The sequence below is a fragment of the Aethalodelphis obliquidens genome, unplaced genomic scaffold (assembly GCF_003676395.1).
Source record: "Aethalodelphis obliquidens isolate GAN/ISIS:26980383/991018 unplaced genomic scaffold, ASM367639v1 scaffold5, whole genome shotgun sequence".
In the NCBI taxonomy this organism is placed as follows: domain Eukaryota; kingdom Metazoa; phylum Chordata; class Mammalia; order Artiodactyla; family Delphinidae; genus Aethalodelphis; species Aethalodelphis obliquidens.
In genome coordinates, this window is record NW_020837949.1 from 48200743 (window position 1) to 48219708 (window position 18966).

At 38.7% G+C, this 18966-nt stretch overlaps 1 protein-coding gene across 2 annotated transcripts in view; it reads left to right on the top strand.

Annotated features, from left to right (window-relative positions):
* The window catches only part of HIBADH (3-hydroxyisobutyrate dehydrogenase), a 133906-nt gene that overhangs the window by 78215 nt on the left and 36725 nt on the right, over positions 1-18966 (top strand). For both annotated transcript variants that reach the window (XM_027102323.1, XM_027102324.1), the window contains exons 5-6: positions 12776-12909; positions 14482-14558. In XM_027102323.1, coding sequence (XP_026958124.1) covers positions 12776-12909; positions 14482-14558 — 211 coding nt within the window. The remainder of the gene's footprint in view (positions 1-12775; positions 12910-14481; positions 14559-18966) is intronic.

An 18966-nucleotide genomic window follows, 5' to 3' on the forward strand; every position in this document is an offset into this window, starting at 1 on the left:
CTCAACCACTGCGCCACCAGGGAAGCCCCTTTCTTTCCTTTTTAAGGCTGAATAATACTCCATTGTACTTCTGCACCGTTTTACATTCCCACCAACAACGCATAGGGTTTCTAATTTCTCACATTCTCGCCATTGCTTGTTATATTTCTGTTTTGTTTTAGAGTTGCTATCCTAACGGACGTGAGGTTTTCTTTAGTATTCTTACAGAATAGATCCTGGTTCAGGTACACTGAGCCAGACTTGGAACTGACAAGTTGACTTTGTATTCAGCATCCTGAACGAAATGAAGCTGCTGGCTGTGAGTGTAGTCAGGAGGTAGTTTGTATTAAGAGGTGAGGAGGGAGAAGGCTGTCGTGTCATCTGTGATAGGATGATGTATAATGGCTTATTCTTTACTTTCAGGGAAAAAAAAGGTAGGGCAAGAAACATTCCTTTCTGCCATGATTCATTCTCATGAAACCAGGTGCAGAGTTCTCATACCACTTACATCGTCAACATTCAGTAGTGGCCTTTACCACATATTTGGTCTCACAGCATTCAGTAAAAGTTTTGTTCTGTAGGTTTTAGTACTTGAAGTTGACCACAAATATAATAATTTTTTATTGCTTCCTATAGGATTGTTTCTCTACTCAATAAGGAAATAGTAAGTGGGATCTAAACTCTGTATAAACAGTAATGTGTCCTTGATCCTCATGCAGATCTGATCATTACCCTTTCTTAATATGATATCATGCAACATAGAAGTGGTGGCAAAAGGGTACTGAATAACTAAGGGGCTGGAAAGAATGGCAGAGTGGACTACGGCTGGCTTACATTTGGAAGTGCCACCTCTTCAACTATGCCTGCCCCACAATTCCAGAGTCCAGGTTCTCAAGGGACTCCCCAGTGGGTTCTGGAGGCGATAATTCCCAGTTAGCTGAGTGTAGCTTGTTAGCACAGCCTTCATAATCTTTAGTTTCTTGCTATCCTGAGTTTACTCTCATTTGCTGCCGTGTTATCACCTGGCCTTTTGCTTATTCCTCCTCATTGTCTACCCTCCCTTCTTTGTCAGCCATCACTTCTTTTACCTTCCCCCAAAGTTATAGCAGAACTCATGTGAACGATCAGTTCTCTATAAAATAGAGGGCGGGGGGGCTTCCCTGGTGGCGCAGTGGTTGAGGGTCCGCCTGCCGATGCAGGGGACGCGGGTTCGTGCCCCGGTCCGGGAGGATCCCACATGCCGCGGAGCGGCTGGGCCCGTGAGCCATGGCCACTGAGCCTGCGCGTCTGGAGCCTGTGCTCCACGACGGGAGAGGCCACAGCAGGGGGAGGCCCGGCGTCCCGAAAAAAAAAAAAAAAAAAAAAAATAGAGGGCGGATGATCATTATGCTTGTGTTTCTTCTCAAGCAAGCTGGAGATGGAGGGGAACCCCAGAGGTTTGTGGAATGTGGCAGTGATGGGATTACTCAATTTGGATTATTAGCCTTTGCTATACTTTGTGATTGTTAATGCTGAATGCAAGGAATGTATAGAAAATGTACAGGGAAGTGTCTGACTCCTATCACAGAAAAATGTTGCAAATTATGCAACTCGTAAAGAAAGTAAAATAAAAGGACGTAAAGGCTGCAAGCTGTTTAATACCAGATTTCTTATTTGACTTTTAAAAATGATTTTTTTTAAAACTGAAAGATACATTATCTGCAAGATGGAGTTTTAAAAATTACATTCTCCCAAGACATCATTAACTTTCTCCTTGGGCTCCAGATATGTAGCTTTTAGGAGGCTAGAGTTTCATAGCAAATCCAATGTTATGTACTATCTTGATCTGGGGTGGATGTCAGAGAATTGGTTTTTAAAGTGATTTTCAAAATAAAAGCAAACCACTTCATTCTCCAATTTACCCCACCCTTTAAAAACCCCACTCTGATGGCTTCTTTTCTGCGTTGGTCCTTCTCAAACCAGCCCAGCTCCATGCGGAACATTCTGTTGCTCTTTAAGCATAAGCAGGTCTATTGTGATATTTATCTGAATTCAAACAAGGCTAATTAAAAGAGCTGCTGACAGTTGTTGTGATCTGACTTCGACTGCAGCTTGATGGTCATTATGGGTAAATAATGAACCAGGTCTGCAAATGTAGCAGCTGCCAACTTGGGATAGAAGAATGGCTATTGCTTCCAATTTAAGGATCTATCGACCACTTCCCTTCTCCCTGCAGATCTTCTGCAGAAAACTAATGTTTTCTGCTGCTGTGTATTGTGGTTTCAGCTGTTTCAGATAGAGCCTATAATTTCCTTCTTTAATATTTAACTTAGGACATTATTAGCTTTCAGAGTTAACAACTTTTCTATTTTGAAGAAGTTCAGCTTTGTCCTTGTGTGTGCTATAACTAGCTGACCAGCTGTAGTTTATTTGTATGCATTTAATTTGTATTATGTGGGAAACAGCTAGCCTGAAAGAGCAAGGTGCAGCTTTATGAAGATGTTTCAAAATCCTATGTAGATGGGTGTTTTGTTTGTTTTGTTTTGTTTTTAAAGAGATAGATGCATGTCCGTTGCTTCTGTTTTCTTATAGATGGACACCTTTTGCCAAACCTCAGATTTGGGTTTTGTTCACTGCATCAATGACTTATGAAATATTTTGATACAAAGCTTTATTTATCAGTTCAGAGGAACTGCAGTGACTTTCATTAAAATGCAGTACTGAATATATTGTCACTGCGTCATGAACTTTTCCTTATGCTATTAGCAAGTAGGAACAGGTGCATTAAAGGTAAGAGAAAAACACATTGCATGCATAGATTAATATACTCCCTTGCAGATTTCCCACACTTATAAAATAGAGCGTCTGGATTTAAAAGTCACATTCTAGAATTTAACACCAGCTAGTACTTAACAACACATCCCTAGCATTTGTTCACCTGCCATGGAAAAGGCTATCTGCCTTTGTAAAGGCTGAGGATACAGTGGTGCTTTGTGCATAATGTAGCAGAGCTTCGAGATATTGCTGGGAGGAAATGATCCCAAACATGCCCTCAAAAGAAAAGTCTTATTTTGAAAAATAATGATGAAAAATTGATTATTTCTCCATGTATTTGTGTCTGTGTTTATTTCAGGAAAAAACGAACTAAACTTTGTTTAGTGCAGTGAACGTTTTTGCTTTTCCATTTCCAGCCTGGATAATGCCAGAAATAGTGTTAACAAGGGGTTATGTTATGCTGGCTTATGTTAAACCAGATCACCCCCTAATATGTGCAGAGCCATTCATCTGTGTCACCAAAACCCAAGAGAACATCTGACATGGACTCTGAAACAGAAACAGTGATCACTTACAAATCAAACATGGCACGCTCTAAACTGATTGTGCACGGCAATCTTTTCTAGAAAGGACAACTAATTGAACATGATAAAGTGTAAAGTTAATTAACACCCTTAAATTTGTTGATTACTTTCACGAGATTATATTGTTCGTTGAGTAGCAGCTTTCTGTCCCAGCTGTCGCCTTTTTCAGCGAATGTCGCTGGTAAACAATAGAGACACCATAACAAGTCGTAAATGGTCCCTGTGACAGCAGCCCCTTGTGAGGCTGCATCTGTAGAAAATGATTAGAACAATTGCATTTTAAAGATGGCTCACATTGCAGCCCAAGTCCCATTGGCCCTCTTCTTGATCTCTTTTGATGGCAGACTGGTTAAAACATTTAAGTTCTTTTGAGTAAATTAAGTGATTTACTATGTTTTGCTATATATCAATGAGAGTGCTTTGGTGGCAGGATTTTTACAGTATTAAAGACAAATCTAACTCGATTGTACTTTTTAGATTTCCATCTCTTCCTTCTCTGGATTTGAAGACTTCTTTCAAGAGTCATAGGATCGAAAATGATCTCCTTATTTGTGACTTATAAATGGTTATTCTAAGTTACCTGCACTTGCATAATAGTTTTTCTGTCAAATCCCTTGGTTCAGCTTCTCAGTAAGGCTAAATTCTATATTTCAGTTCTTTGCTACTGCTTGGCTAAGTTCTTCGACGTGTTCAAGCTGAGTAGATCTACTTTTTGTTATATTTAAGTTTTTTATAACACCAGGGTAATAACTGTGTAAAATATCTTTCCAATGTATTCTTTCATTTGAGCTTCAAATTAAGTATGGCAGGTGTTTTTATATCACCATTTGTAGATGGAGCAACCAAGACTGAGAGGTGTTGTAACTGGTCCAGGTGGTGTGACCTTCACTCCAGGTCACAACTCAGATCACAAGTTCATTTTTTAAGTCTTCATTCTAATGTCTCCATACGTGTGCACTTAACGCTCACGCATGCTTATTCAGCAATAAGTGAAAATGCTATTATCACATGTGGAGAATCATGCTGCTCCAAAGTTGAGCTTTTTTGATAAGCTAGAAAACATTGTCTTACTATTCTTGGTCATTTTATTGATCATTGATTTCTTCTCTGCCTACCTCCTAAAAAGACAATGAATGTTTATCAGACACATGCTGGATGCTAAGATTCAAACAGCTCATGCCTATAAGGATCTTATCAAGACACCAGAAGAATCATTGATTAGTATCAGTGCTTTACTAGAGATATCACTAGGAATGTTATAAGAATAGAAGAAGGGGGTCATGGTCATGCACTGCTTCTCAGAGTTGACCTGAGTTGAGTCTTAAGAGATAAGCAGGAGTTAGGCAAAGAAGAAAGGGAAGGGAATTTCTTACGAGGGAACAGCCCAGGAAAGGCATGGATGCATGCAAAGTCATTGCACATGACAGCCACTGTAAATGGTTTTCAGTATGCATTGCATAGTGGGTTTTGTTGCAGGGGGTAGATGAGGAAACCAGAGAAGTGGTTGGAGTTCATTGAGAAGAATATTAAAAATGAAATTATCAGAAACCATTTAAGGAGAAAGAAGAGAAAGTTATTGCTTCCTGCAACTCAAGAAAAGGGGGGAAGATACAGTGAATTATGTAGGTCTCTTTTTTGCCGAAACATAACATTTAAGTACTTCAGAAAAAATAACTTAATGGAAAAAATAGAAACTGTGAGACTATATAGAAATGGTGAGGAATAATGAATAATGTCTTCAGCTGCTGGTCACGTTCATGTTAATGCATAACTTAAGACTTAAGCCTGTTTTGGTTCTTCTGTCAAATAAAAATGCCAAAGATTAGGATAAACGTAAATATTAGAATGAGGTTATTAATATTGACTTATATTATAGGTACAAGGCTAAGATTAGCCAGAAAATGATGTAAAGTGGGAACTGAGTTTTAGCTCAGTTTAACTTGAAAAAATTATCACTGCTTTCGATGTAAAAATATGAAGAACATTGTCCATTACTTCATTTACTGTCACCTGCATAAAGTTCCAAATAATATTTTAAGCATGTAATTTAGTTCAAGGATAAGTTACGTTTTCCTTGAGACTGCTTTATTTCTCTCCCAAATAGGGTTTGCCAAAAAACTGAGATCTGTATTTGAAATTCATTGTGAAATCTTATGGTTTCATTTTGGTATTTGTTCTTAATTCTGATTTTCAGTTTTCTGATTGTTTTGTTCTAGTAAGCAAACTCAAATCTGTTGTAAAGAGAGGTAGGGTATTATGTACATTTAGGTAACAGGCAGAACTCAGTGTCTGTATAAACAGGCAAAATTACTTGCTCACTTCATGTTATTTGAAACTGCTCTGAACACAATTTACAAGTGGATTCATAATACCTGTATTCTTATCAAAGTTTTCACAAACCTACCGACAGTTAACAGTAAGACCATTACTCTCCGAGAACAATTTCTTATTTGCTTCTTCACCCTTTCTCTTTCTGAGAATCATTATTCTTTTGATGATAGAGGTTGAAAAACAGAAGGAAAGGGGGAATCGGGATATGGCGGAGATTGTCCTCATCCACCTGGCACTTGGTATACGACGCTACCTCTTGGCATTTACTTCTGAGTATATGTCTCTTTTTCCTAATTATGTGTTAGACTTTTTGAGGGCAAAGACTGTGTTTTATACCTATCATGACCTTACATTTTGGACTTTCTGGAATAGTTGTGTTTCAGATAGATAGTCTCCTAATACCAGAAAATGGGTCCTAATTTTTGATTTAGAAAATATGCTTATTCCCTGAATAATTGTACCTAGCACAGAGATCTAGCAAGTTGTTAAAGGCACTGAAGAGATACTTGCTGCTGATATTTTCTTCTTTGAACCTCCTTACAACTATGTGTATACCTCTCCTGTAGCATGCATTAACAGTCTTTTATTTTATTTTATTTATTTATTTTCTTGCGGTACGCGGGCCTCTCACCGTTGTGGCCTCTCCCGTTGCGGAGCAACAGGCTCCGGACGCGCAGGCTCAGCGGCCATGGCTCACGGGCCCAGCCGCTCTGCGGCATGTAGGATCTTCCCGGACTGGGGCACGAACCCGTGTCCCCTGCATCGGCAGGCGGACTCCCAACCACTGCGCCACCAGGGAAGCCCAACAGTCTTTTATTATTCATCATATTTGTGTGTTTTCCTTATCTCTTTTCCCATCTCCATACACACCCACCGGCGCACTGCCACCACCACAAACACTAGTTGTCAGACTCCTTGAGGGCAAGGACTGTTTCTTTGTCATTCTCAGGGTTGAGAACCACTGAGGAATGGATTTCGAATGGTCACATTTTTTTATGTCAACTATTAGTAGGAGTGGCAGGAAAGAAAGAAGGAAGGTAGTTTAGATAATGGAGGCTCCCTGTGATACCTTTTCTATAAAGGGGAGGAGAGACTTAGAGACTTAGATTAGATTTAAAGTGCTTGATTGAAATCAAACTGCTACCAAGAGAAGTGATAGATGTCTATCACTTTAAAAGCAGGGTAGTCCGCCACCCATTTTGAATGGTTTGGGCATTTGCCTTTTCATTTGTCTGTACAAATGAGTTCAGTTTTTCTGATTCTGGGTCATGAGAGAGAAACACGGGAGGCATCATCACAGGAAAGCGTTAGATAAAGCATTAAAGGCAACCACAAGTCTTTAGGCTTGTCAGATTTAATTACCGTCGTTACATGAGAAAATTCATTTTCTATCTCTTTTCTCTAATCTGGAACTTTTTATATATTATTTGCATAAAATGAAGCGTACTGCAGTTTTGTGTATTAATATGATGTGGGAAAGTGTATGTATGTGAACATGAGAATCCCAAATTACAGAATTTCAAAAGCTTAAAAGTAACTCAGTGATAATCTTGTCTAATCATCTCACCTTATAGGTGAAAAAACTTGCTAGAACGACAAATGCTTTGTTCGTGTCTCTAGGAGAGCAGCTCTCGCACATACTGCAGTCACTCATTTCCTTGCTCTTCCCTTCACCGTTGCTTCCTCTTCTCTCTTGGAATACATACTGTATTTACTGAGCATCTCCTATGTACCAGACACTGGGAATATGGGGTGAATAAGCCAGAGTCGCTGCTCTCATGGAGCTAATTTTCATGTAGGGAATACAGATCAGAAACAAATAGAGGTGTTAATATAAACAGGTGGTAATCAATGCTGTGAATAAAATTAAATCAGGAAAAAGGGATGGAGAGTGGCAGGATGCCATTTTAGATTGTTAGGTTGAGGGGTCAGGGACGGCCTCTCTAAAGAGGTGAATTTTGAGAAGAAACCTGAATGAAATAAAGGAAACAAGTCATAAATATCTAGGAAAAGAACATTCCAGGCAGAAGGAATAGCAAGTGCAAGACTTTGAGATGGGGACTTACTTGACCTGTTTCAGGAACAGCAAGGAGGCCAGGATGGCTGGAAAGCAGAGAGCAAGGAAGAGGATGGTATGAAATGAGATAGGAGAGGTAGCCGAGGGCCACATCACATACCACTTTGTAGGACTTTGGATTTTACATGAGAGTGATGGGACACTTTGGAGTCTGGAGAGTAGGGAAGGAACATGAACTAGATTTATACAGTTGACCCTTGAACAACAGGAGATGTACTTACATGCAGATTTTTTTCAATAGTAAATATTACTGTACTACACGATCCATGGTTGGTTGAATCTGCAGCTGCAGAGGGCTGACCATAAATAGACTCAGATTTTCACCTGTGCGGGGGGTCAGTGCCCCTCACCCCTGCATTGTTCAAGGGTCAGCTGTATTTTAAAAGGATTCCTCTGGCTGCTGTATGGAGAATAGACTTTGGAGGCAAGAGCTAAAGGGAGATAAGGTAGGAGGCTATTGCAGTAATTCAGGTGAGAGATGGTGATGGCTCAGCCCAGGTGGTAGTGATGGCTAAGGAGAGAAGGGGCTGGATCACGGATGTGTAACTTAAGGATCAGTGACATATGTTATTCATCTATAATCCTAGGGCTTACCATGGGCTTGATTCTTAGTAGATTAACTTTGCTGAATGAATAAAACCAAACAAATGCAGCATTCTTGTCATTTTCCCATGCTATGATGCTTTTGAAAGGTTTTACAAGAGGTCTTCACTGTAATCTTAATATCACTGGCTATGGACCACTTTAGTATTTCTCTTTTTTTTAAGATTGATTTATTTATTTTTGGCTGCATTGGGTCTTCACTGCTGCGCTCAGGCTTTCTCTAGTTGTGTTGAGCAGGGGCTACTCTTTGTTGCGGTGCACGGGCTTCTCATTACAGTGGCTTCTCTTGTTTCAGAGCATGGACTCTAGGCACGTGAGCTTAAGTAGTTATGGCATGCAAGCTCAGTAGATGTGGCTTGCGGGCTCTAGAGCGCAGGCTCAGTAGTTGTGGTGCATGGGCTTAGTTGCTCCGCGGCATGTGGGATCCTCCCAGACCAGGGCTAGAACCCACGTCCACTTCATTGGCAGGCGGATTCTTAACCACTGCACCACCAGGGAAGTCCTGTATTTCTTAATCTGGACCAGTCTGCTTCCATTATTTATAGGATTGGCTCAAGCCAGCCAGTGTTTAGCCAGAGAGGCTAAAATTATCCTGGAAAAGACAGTGGCTTAGGTAACCAAATAGGAAAGGACTCAAGGCATTATATAGGTGAGGATAAAACTCCCACTTTGCAGATTCAGGTTATAAAGTAGTAAGGCCTTACATTTAAATAGCATTTTATATTTTACAGCATCATATATTCACAGCCACTCTATGAAGAAGTTATTAATGCTTTTCCTATTTTATACACTGAAACTCAGAGAAGTTATGTAATTTGTTTATAATAACAAATAACATAGCCAGCACATCCCAAAACCAGGTATTTCATCTCCAGATCCTTTACTGTTTGTTCCATGCTCATAAATTAATTTACTGAACAACTATTTATTGAATGTATCACGCACTGTGACAGATAAGGGAATGCTGACATAAACATGGCCCAATGCTCACCTTGTGAGTGCTTTATGGTGTCACGGAGGAATTGGGTAAGAAAGTCAAAGATTTTAATTTATAAGGTGTATAAATGCTGTAATAAAATTAAGCACAGGACATATTTTGGTTTTGTATGTACAATTACTGAAATATAAGGTAAAATAAATACTTCTCCCAATATTCTTTCAGCTGCCTAATTATATATTCTATATTTTCCTATTTTGGGGAGTGGACCTGAATTAAAATGGCATGGCAGTGTAATTTATGGTTTCTTATTCATAGACATCAAAATATTTCTATACAATGTCTTCTGAAGTCCATGAGATGTCTTAACACAGCTTTAGTGTTCTGGCTTTCTAGATGTTATTTCAGAGCTCAAAATGGTTGCATTTATTTGGGGATAACTTAGTTCTTAATTTTGCCTTTGCAATGGAACTAGCCTTGATAGTGTCATATGGTTGAATATGCATGGAAAGTTAGAATTTGGTCCCAGGGAATGCCAAAACTTCAGAATTACCCAGTTTAGTCAGACCCTTACATTTGAATGTAGATTATGATAAAGCTGGAAATAATTACACCACCATAATGAGCGGAGGAAGGAGTGGAAATACCACAGACTTCTGAATTAAAAGATGAATTATTCTTTTGTGGTCTTAAGTAACTTATTTCTTCTTTTTGAAGTGCATGTTTGAACACGTGAGAAAGTACACCTGTCAAAAGATTAACCAGCTGAGAACCATTGTCGGCATTAATTTTCCTTTAATAAATGACTCTCTGAAGCTATTTAGCAGCCTGTAATCTAGATACAAAGCTATTGACCTATGATGGATGGTGCTGGATTTGTTTGTAAGCTTTGACTTATATCGTCTACATAATTTCTCCAGGTCGGAGCAACAGGATTTAGAGTGAGGTTGGTTATGTGGTTCAAATTAAAATGGCCATAGAAATTGAGCAAAAATAATTGTAAAACATTAATGATCCCACCATCTTGGTGAAGGAAATTAGAAACTAACGAAATGACAGTCACTTAAACTTCAACATTATCAGAATGTTCAAATGACACAGATGAGTTAATTAAAAGTATTTCTTATAATTGGGTTTTTGTACATAACCAGTTCCACAGTGTCTGAAAATATTGTGAAATAATGTAATTTAACCATATATAAGCATCTCAGGCTTTCAAAACATGTGGGCACTTCCTCTACCGACACTGTTTGGCTGACATAATGCTGACTTCTTTTGCTTTTAATAATTAGTTAAAAATAGCATGAACTGTAAAATAGAAAGGCTACTTGGTTTGGCAGTAGCAAAATATTCACAATTTGAATGAAATAAGGATCTCCTCATTTGGCTTTTTATGTATTAAAAACTGTGTATTCATTGAATAAATTCAAAAGTAGGCCATTACTTGCAGCTGTGTATATTCGAATGGCCAGGTTTGATACATAGTACAATTATGGTTTCTTTTTTTTAAAATAAATTTATTTATTTATTTTTGGCTGTGTTGGGTCTTAGTTTCTGCATGAGGGCTTTCCCTAGGTGCGGCGAGCGGGGGCCACTCTTCATCGCAGTGCGCGGGCCTCTCACTATCGCGGCCTCTGTTGTTGCGGAGCACAGGCTCCAGACGCGCAGGCTCAGTAGTTGTGGCTCACGGGCCCACTTGCTCCACGGCATGTGGGATCTTCCCAGACCAGGGCTCGAACCCGTGTCCCCTGCATTGGCAGGCAGATTCTCAACCACTGTGCCACCAGGGAAGCCCCAGTTATGGTTTCTTTATTCCTAGCTGTACTATAAATAAGTTGTAAAGGCAAAAATTGTACTAATATAGCTCTTCCACACACTTTCCTGGTTGTGAACAACAAAACCTAACTTGAAAATTATGAATGAAGATTTCTCTAATGCTAAAATTAGTAATAATGCTCTTGGTTTTATTTTATAGTTAATAAAAATTTAGATGAGTGAAGTTCCCCCCCACTTCCTTTTTAAGACAAGTCTAGGCCATATTTTCTGTGCTGAAGTAGAAGTTGCTTCTCCAATCATTTCCATTAGTGAACATACATCAAACCTTTGCTAAGGAGTGACCAAACCAGTGTTAAAGTTTATTTCTTCTTCCTGACATATCACTAAGAATGAATTGCCCAAAAGGTGTACAGGCATACCTCATTTTATTGCTCTTCACAAATATTGGGTTTTTCTATTATATTGTATATAGAATGGATAAACAACAAGGAAGGTCCTACTGTATAGCACAGGGAACTATATTCAATATCCTGTGATAAACCATAATGGAAAATAATTTTAAAAAGAATGTATATATGTATAACTGAATCACTTTGCTATACAACGGAAATTAATATGACATTGTAAATCAACTATACTTCAATAATTTATTTTAAAAAGACAAATATTGTGGTAACCTTGAGGTGTCAGATTATGCTTAGCGTTTTTAGCAGTAAAGAATTTTTAAATTAAGGTGTGTACATTGTTTTTATAGACATAATGCTATTGCCCATGTAATAGACTACAGTATTCATGTGACTCTCACCTTATTGTAATATTCACCTTATGGGGGTGGTCTGGAACTGACCCCACAAAATCTTCAAGCTATGTGTGCCTGTATAGCAGGAGGGAAAAGAAAAATCAAATAATATTAAAAAGTGCATATCAGAGTAATCAGTCTAGCTAAGCAACTGTTTTCTTTACTTTAAAGAACCTTTTTTTTTTTTTTTTTTTTTTGGCGGTACGCGGGCCTCTCACCGCTGTGGCCTCTCCCGTTGCGGAGCACGGGCTCCGGACGCGCAGGCTCAGCGGCCACGGCTCACAGGCCCAGCCGCTCCGTGGCATGTGGGATCCTCCCAGACCGGGGCACGAACCCGTGTCCCCTGCATCGGCAGGCGGACTCTCAACCACTGCACCAACAGGGAAGCCCTACCTTAGAGAATCTTTACCTACAAAGAATCTTTCCATCTGAAATGCCCACTTGTTTATGGGAGAAAGAGACAAGTCCCTCTCTTTGTAGATCTCATCTGTACATAGTGTGCAGAGAACGAGCGAGTGAGCTAGAGACCCCAGATCCAGACTCGGGCAGCTGACCCCTCTGGCTGCTCCCATGCTGGTCAGGGCACAGGTCATCTTTTTAATATACTTTCTATTACTGAATAGGTTTCTCAGGAGAATAAGAGATGCATGGGAATAATAAAATTCACATTTTAAATCCCCATGGTACTCCATGATCGTGCCAAAATATTTGAGATGAATACAGAGTTTGACTGATGTCCCCTTTGGCTCATAAGTAACCTGCATGATACTTGACAATTAAAATATTCCAAGAGAGGCTTATGCCTGACATAAATATAACTTGGAGGCAAGGTGTTTTCATTTGGTTTGAGGATTTTCTCTAATTTTATAATATACTTAAACACTTGAAGAAATGTAACCCTCTTCTTCTATCCCTTTACCCCCCAAACTATTCAGGTGTGGGAGCTGCTCGGTCTGGGAACCTCACGTTTATGGTGGGAGGAGTCGAAGAAGAATTTGCTGCTGCCCAAGAGCTTCTGGGGTGCATGGGCTCCAATGTGGTGCATTGTGGAGCCGTCGGGACTGGGCAGGTAACGTTTGCACAGCAGTGACACTGACTTGATGATGTAGAATCAGCTAATGTTCATTTTTCTTTCCTGACCACAATTGGATTCCTCCTTACTCTGTTCAATCTGTGGATTCTTTGTTTGCTCAGATTTTCTAAAATTAATTTGGAATGAGTTAGTTTTCCATCATTCCTGTTGGAAGTAAGCAGAGATAAACCAGTAATTTAAAAAGACATCAAAAGTTCCATCGTTTCAGACTTTGACATATTTATCCCAGTGACCACAGAAATTATCCTTAAAACGGCTTCTATATGAAGTGCTCGTGTTATCTGATTTGCTGTTATCTTCCCTCTAATTTTGTAACTGCTCGCCACAGCTCTATTTGTAGTACTGTCGGATAGAAGTAACCTATGCACTTTAATCTTTTTCTTAAAAAACCAGATCATTTTCATTAAGAAATGTGTTATATCGATTCTCTGATCAGGTAGAGGTGAATGACTACAATGAACTCTGAAATCAAACTGGTTGTCCCCCTCCTACCCAACACACACACTATCACTCACTCCTCTTCCTGCTTTGTCCTGGTCACTGGTACCAGCTTTATCTTATTCAGGACTTTGGTGTGATCTTAGATATATCTGTTGTCTCCATTCCCTGGTCCAGTCAGTCTCCAGGTTCTATTGATTTTTGCTTCAGTGGCTCTCATTGTTGGCTATCTTGTTCATTCCACGCATTACCAGGTTTAATCTTTCATTATCTCACACCTTGTTTACTGCTCACAGGGCCTAGTAGATCTCTGGATACCAGGTTTACCACTTTGCCAACATTGTAACCAAAACCAACTCCATCAAGATGCTTGTATCATCATACGTTTCCCAGTTCTGACACTTTGCATAGATCCCTATTTCGTACCACGTCAAATGTGGACACTAGCTTCTGTAGCTCTTGACCTAGTCTTAACTATCAAACTTCTCCTCATTCCTTAAAACCACTGCACATGAGTCCATTTTCTTACTGTTCTCAGGAATATCTCATGCCCTTGCGTATTTATTTTTTTCCCTGCTCTCCTTCTTTCCCTCTCTTGCCTATTTAAATCCTGCCTGGCCTTCTGAGAGATGGTTTCAGGTTCTGCTTCCTCTCTGCACCTGCCCTCAGTGATCTGGTTTCTCTGAACTCCTACTGTCTCTGTCTTACAGTTTCTACCATACAGTTTACCACTTAGTTGTGTTTGCTTGTTTATTGCCTTTTCATTTGGTGTGTTACTCCTGTTTCCCCAGTTAGAATGTCAGCCTCATTCCTGAAGGAGCAGTTGTGCCACATCAATCAGTATTCCCTGTTGTGCTTGCGCCCATAGGAGTAGATCAGTCGCCACACTGCAGAGCTCTTCCCTAGGGGAAGAGGACCCCCTCCCAGTCTGCTCTGGGATCTTGTGTTAGGCTCAGAGGGAGGCTTGCAGCACCAAGTGCCTTTCCTCCTTTGAAAGAATCAACAGTTGAATGCTCTTACTTTTAGAAATGTGGAATAGGGTGAAGAAATCTTCCTGTGAGTTATAGCTTGAAAATAAGGATATTTAATATGTACTCAATTTATTTTCAGGCTGCGAAGATCTGCAACAACTTGCTGTTAGCTATTAGTATGATTGGAACCGCTGAAGCTATGAATCTGGGAATCAGGTTTGTTGAATAGTACATTTTCATATACTAACAGTTTTTATGAGCTTTCCGTTTTGATTTTCTGATGTTGAAAACAAGTGTTCATGAGAGATAAATCAGTTGATCCAGGAACATTGTGAAAGTATTTCATTATTGAACTTTAATAGACTTTGCTTATTGGACGACCAATAGGACCCTGGAGAGCATGAATGCTCTCTGCCATAAGCCATAAAATGTATTGTGCTTTATATTTGAAGTTACATTATCCTTTTTATATGGGAGCTCCATTTCTTCTATTATGTCGAAAGGCAAGAGACACTTTTACTATAAAATTTAAACAATCTCTGGCAGTGTAGGACACATTTGTATAAAATACAGTTTTAATGTATAGTGAATTCAGGTGTTATGCTACCATGTGACTGGTTTTATGTATCTATTTTAAATATAGTCCCCAAAATCTACACTAAAAGGGTTCTTGGTTGTTTATTCTCAGGATAAACTGGATGGCATTCATAAAGCCAAAACTCGTATGCATAACTTTTCATTTTAACTTCCCTAGGGTTCTGTTACATTACATTAAGGATATATCTTTTCATTGAAATAAAATGGCATTCATACTTTGCTGAAAGTGATTCAGGCATTCAGTTTTTCCTACGATGGTGATCATCCTTTAGAATGCTTAAGGTTAATGTCTTAATTTTAGCCTTTAATCTTTTGGGTTAGGAATGCTACATATGATTAATCACCTAATTAATTTTTGGGGTGTTTTGCATTTCATGAATATAATAAATACACATTTCTTACTTTAGAAAATGCTTAATGAGAAAGATGCTTTTACTGAGCTGTTTTCTTCACACGTCCCCAAACTGCTTGCCAAATATATCACAAATCAGAGTAGTGTTTCATACCATAGCATTTGATGAAAGCAATAAAAAGAGCCAAAGTGCTTGAGATATTTTTTAAAACACAGTAATGGTTTCACATTTCCTCTTAATTACCATATCAAGATGCTGTTGTTTTATTGAATTGCCCTTGTCTCAGATGTTAAACTGTCTTGACCTATTAAGTTGTCATGTTGTAATTGAGACAAAAGAGGAATTTGCTTTGCATCAGCGCTAATTGGTTTATCAATATCCTGTACCATTTACATTTTAAAATTGAATGTCTGTAAGATGGTAAGGCATATTTGTACAAAGCCTTAATAAAACTGGTGGTATATAAGAAGCTGTTCAGGGTGTTATGTCTGTATTGTAGCCAGTTTAGGTTATGGGTCACTTATCATAATTGAAAAACCGGTTACTAGTAACTTGTTTTTATGTTCATCCTCTAGATTAATTTTATGGAGGAGGAAAATGTAAATTTCTGGAACCAAAATTGCATACAAAATTAATTGGTGTTGACAGTAGGATTAGAGCATTAGTATGCATTTGCATCTTTAGAGTTTTTTTTCATTTTTCTGGATATAAATTAGTATATAATAAAAAAAGTAAAAGCCTAGGTTATACTATACTGAAGTTTCCCTCTCTTTTTGCCAGTTTATTTTATATTCTGCTGCTTACTTTAAACGTCACTGGATCAGAATGTTCCTTAGGCATCCTCTAGCATTCCTCAAATAATTTTCCTAGCAAAAGTCTTATTAGATGATCTTTCTAAAATGAAGTTTTTGTACAGTAAGTGCTTATGGAAGTCTAACTCCAAAAGCCAGCTAATGAAGAGTAGTATGAAAATCAGTTGAATCAAATGAATAAAATGTATACAATGAAATGTATACATTGGCTACTAGAGTAAGTTTATTATCAAAGAGAAAAGAAAGTGATAAAATTCCAAACAGCAATATTAAGAGCAGAAGCAATAAATAGATTTTCCCTCATTGTTGGCCTTGATCCACTATGACAAGAACAATATTTAGAAATATGAAACTTTCAATGTTTAATTTTTCCAAAACTCTATTACTGTTACTGATGTATATGTGTGTAAATGAAATATTTACACACACACACACACACACACACACGTCTGAACACAAAGCAGGAACTCATTGTTTTTACTTAACTGTTACAATAATTTGTAAGTTTATGGTGCTCTACATTGTACTAATGAATTGCTTATTTTCATGACATTAGGATTTTATCGGTTTATCTTACAGAGATTCTCAGTGGTTTGAAAGTCCTAAAAATGATTGCTTCTGCTATTGTCTTTTCTCCATGGTTTACAGACATGGTTTAAAATGACAGGAATGTTCTCTAATAGAGTATAGAGAGCGGCCACGATTTATTGAGCATTGCAAGGTGAAAGAGAAAATTGGCATCAGCAAGCATAAATTCCCAAGTAGTAAATTCCCACAAAGTAGTATAGCATCAAAGTGGTTCAGCCACATTTATATTCTCTTCACTCTGAAGTAAAAATTTTTTTTAGAGAATTAATGTCAACATTTACAAATTGAGTTACCTATTCCCATGAAGTGATCGTTTCTGATTAATTTCATTCTCATAAGTCAGTGTCTTTTCTTGAACACTGACGTTTCCCTTTTATAAATAGAAGAATAAAACCTTATAGTTTTAAACTGTTGACCCTATGATCTTTTACAATGAGTGTTTATGGATGTTAGTGAGATTTTTAAATGCTATAAAAAAGTAAAGCATAAAAAATATTGGTGTACAACATATTTAGAAGTTCTTTTTTACTAGAACTTTCTGCCTTCTAATTGGGATCTATTTAGGACTCAGAACATAGTTTTATGGTACTGAAAGGGCCTTACTTGCGTTAGAGAGGTTTTATTCCCGTGCACCACATAAGAATAACATTGGTAATATGAGTTTTGTTTTTTGTTTTCATTTTTGTTCTGCCAGAAATTATGTTTTTTGTTTGGTTTGCTTTTTTTTCAATATGGGCGGTATAACAAGTTGTTTGCATTGCCAACAGGGCCCAGGCCCCTCTAGCAACAGCCATATTGTCTCCTTCCACCAAAAGAAGCTTAAAACAGTCAAACTTCTGGAAGGCCGTTCAAGATGAGAACTTTCCCACAAGCATAATTTTAGCTTCCTGGTTACTTCCCTAAGAAGGTGTTGCCGTTTCATTTAGGTGATGACTGAAACCTCTAAGTTGTATAACCTGATAGATATAACATATGGCAAAAGGTTTATAATAAAGGTTTGGCCAAATTTCTTATTAAACTGATAGGATGCCATCATGTTGGCTGATTAAGTGACTACCCATATGACCCAGTGAGACTCAGGGCAGTGAGTGTGGGTGTCTGTTGATGACCACATCCCAGCTCTGCCACAGACTTAAGCTTTTCTCATCTGTAAAATGACAAAAATAATAGTATCTATCCACAGTAGCAGTAGTATCTGTTGTGAACAGTAAATTAAATCATCCATGTAAATCTTTTAACACAGTGCCCGATACATAGTAGGTGCTCAATACATGGTAGTTATTGACGTGATGGTGGTGGTGGTTTGTATTTGAAGTGAATTGTACGTTAATGTTTTTTTCTTTATAACACTTCTCACTGGCTAGCATTATATATTTATTTGTCTGTTTATTGTCTGTCTTCCCAACTAGAATGCAGGCTCTATGAGCTTTGTCTGCTCACCACTGTATCTTTTTTGTTTTAAATAAATTTATTTATTTATTTTTGGCTGCATTGGGTCTTCGTTGCTGCACGCGGGCTTTCTCTAGTTGCGGAGAATGGGGGCTACTCTTCGTTGAGGTGTTCAGGCTTCTCACTGTGGTGGCTTCTCATGTTGCAGAGCACAGGCTCTAGGTGTGCGGGCTTTAGTAGTTATGGCACGCAGGCTCGGTAGTTGTGGCTCGTGGGCTCTAGAGCGCAGGCTCAGTAGTTGTGGTGCATGGGCTTAGTTGCTCCGTGGCATGTGGGATCTTCCCGGACCAGGTCTCGAACCCATGTCTCCTGCATTGGCAGGCGGATTCTTAACCACTGCGCCACCAGGGAAGTCCCTCACCACTTTATCTTAAGAACAACCCTGGCATGTAATAGGCACTCAATGAAGATTTGTCAGACGAATGAGGTGGGGGTCGGGGGGCTCTTCCCCTGCCTCAGGTAAACGTTACTGGGCAGGTGTCTTAACTGGCCCACTCCTGGAGGGCAGGCACAGCCTCTTCTTAGATGGCAGGTCTGCGTAAACATTGGTGAATAACGGAATGATTGATTTAAGTTGACATAGTCTTAGATGTTTCATTTCCAGATCGGTTCCTGTGATACAAACATCTCAGTTTAGGGACATTGTTTGCTTTGTTCTTACATAAAACCAGACAGTATAGATACTTACAGAGACTATAAGGTGAACAAACTTTTTTGGCCCTTAAAAGCCTTGGTTACAGTGAAGGCAAACACTTGGCTTCTCTTTAATTTTTTTATAGTTTATGCATCATTTTTACTTCTCCCAAAAGTTCATTTAAAATTCTT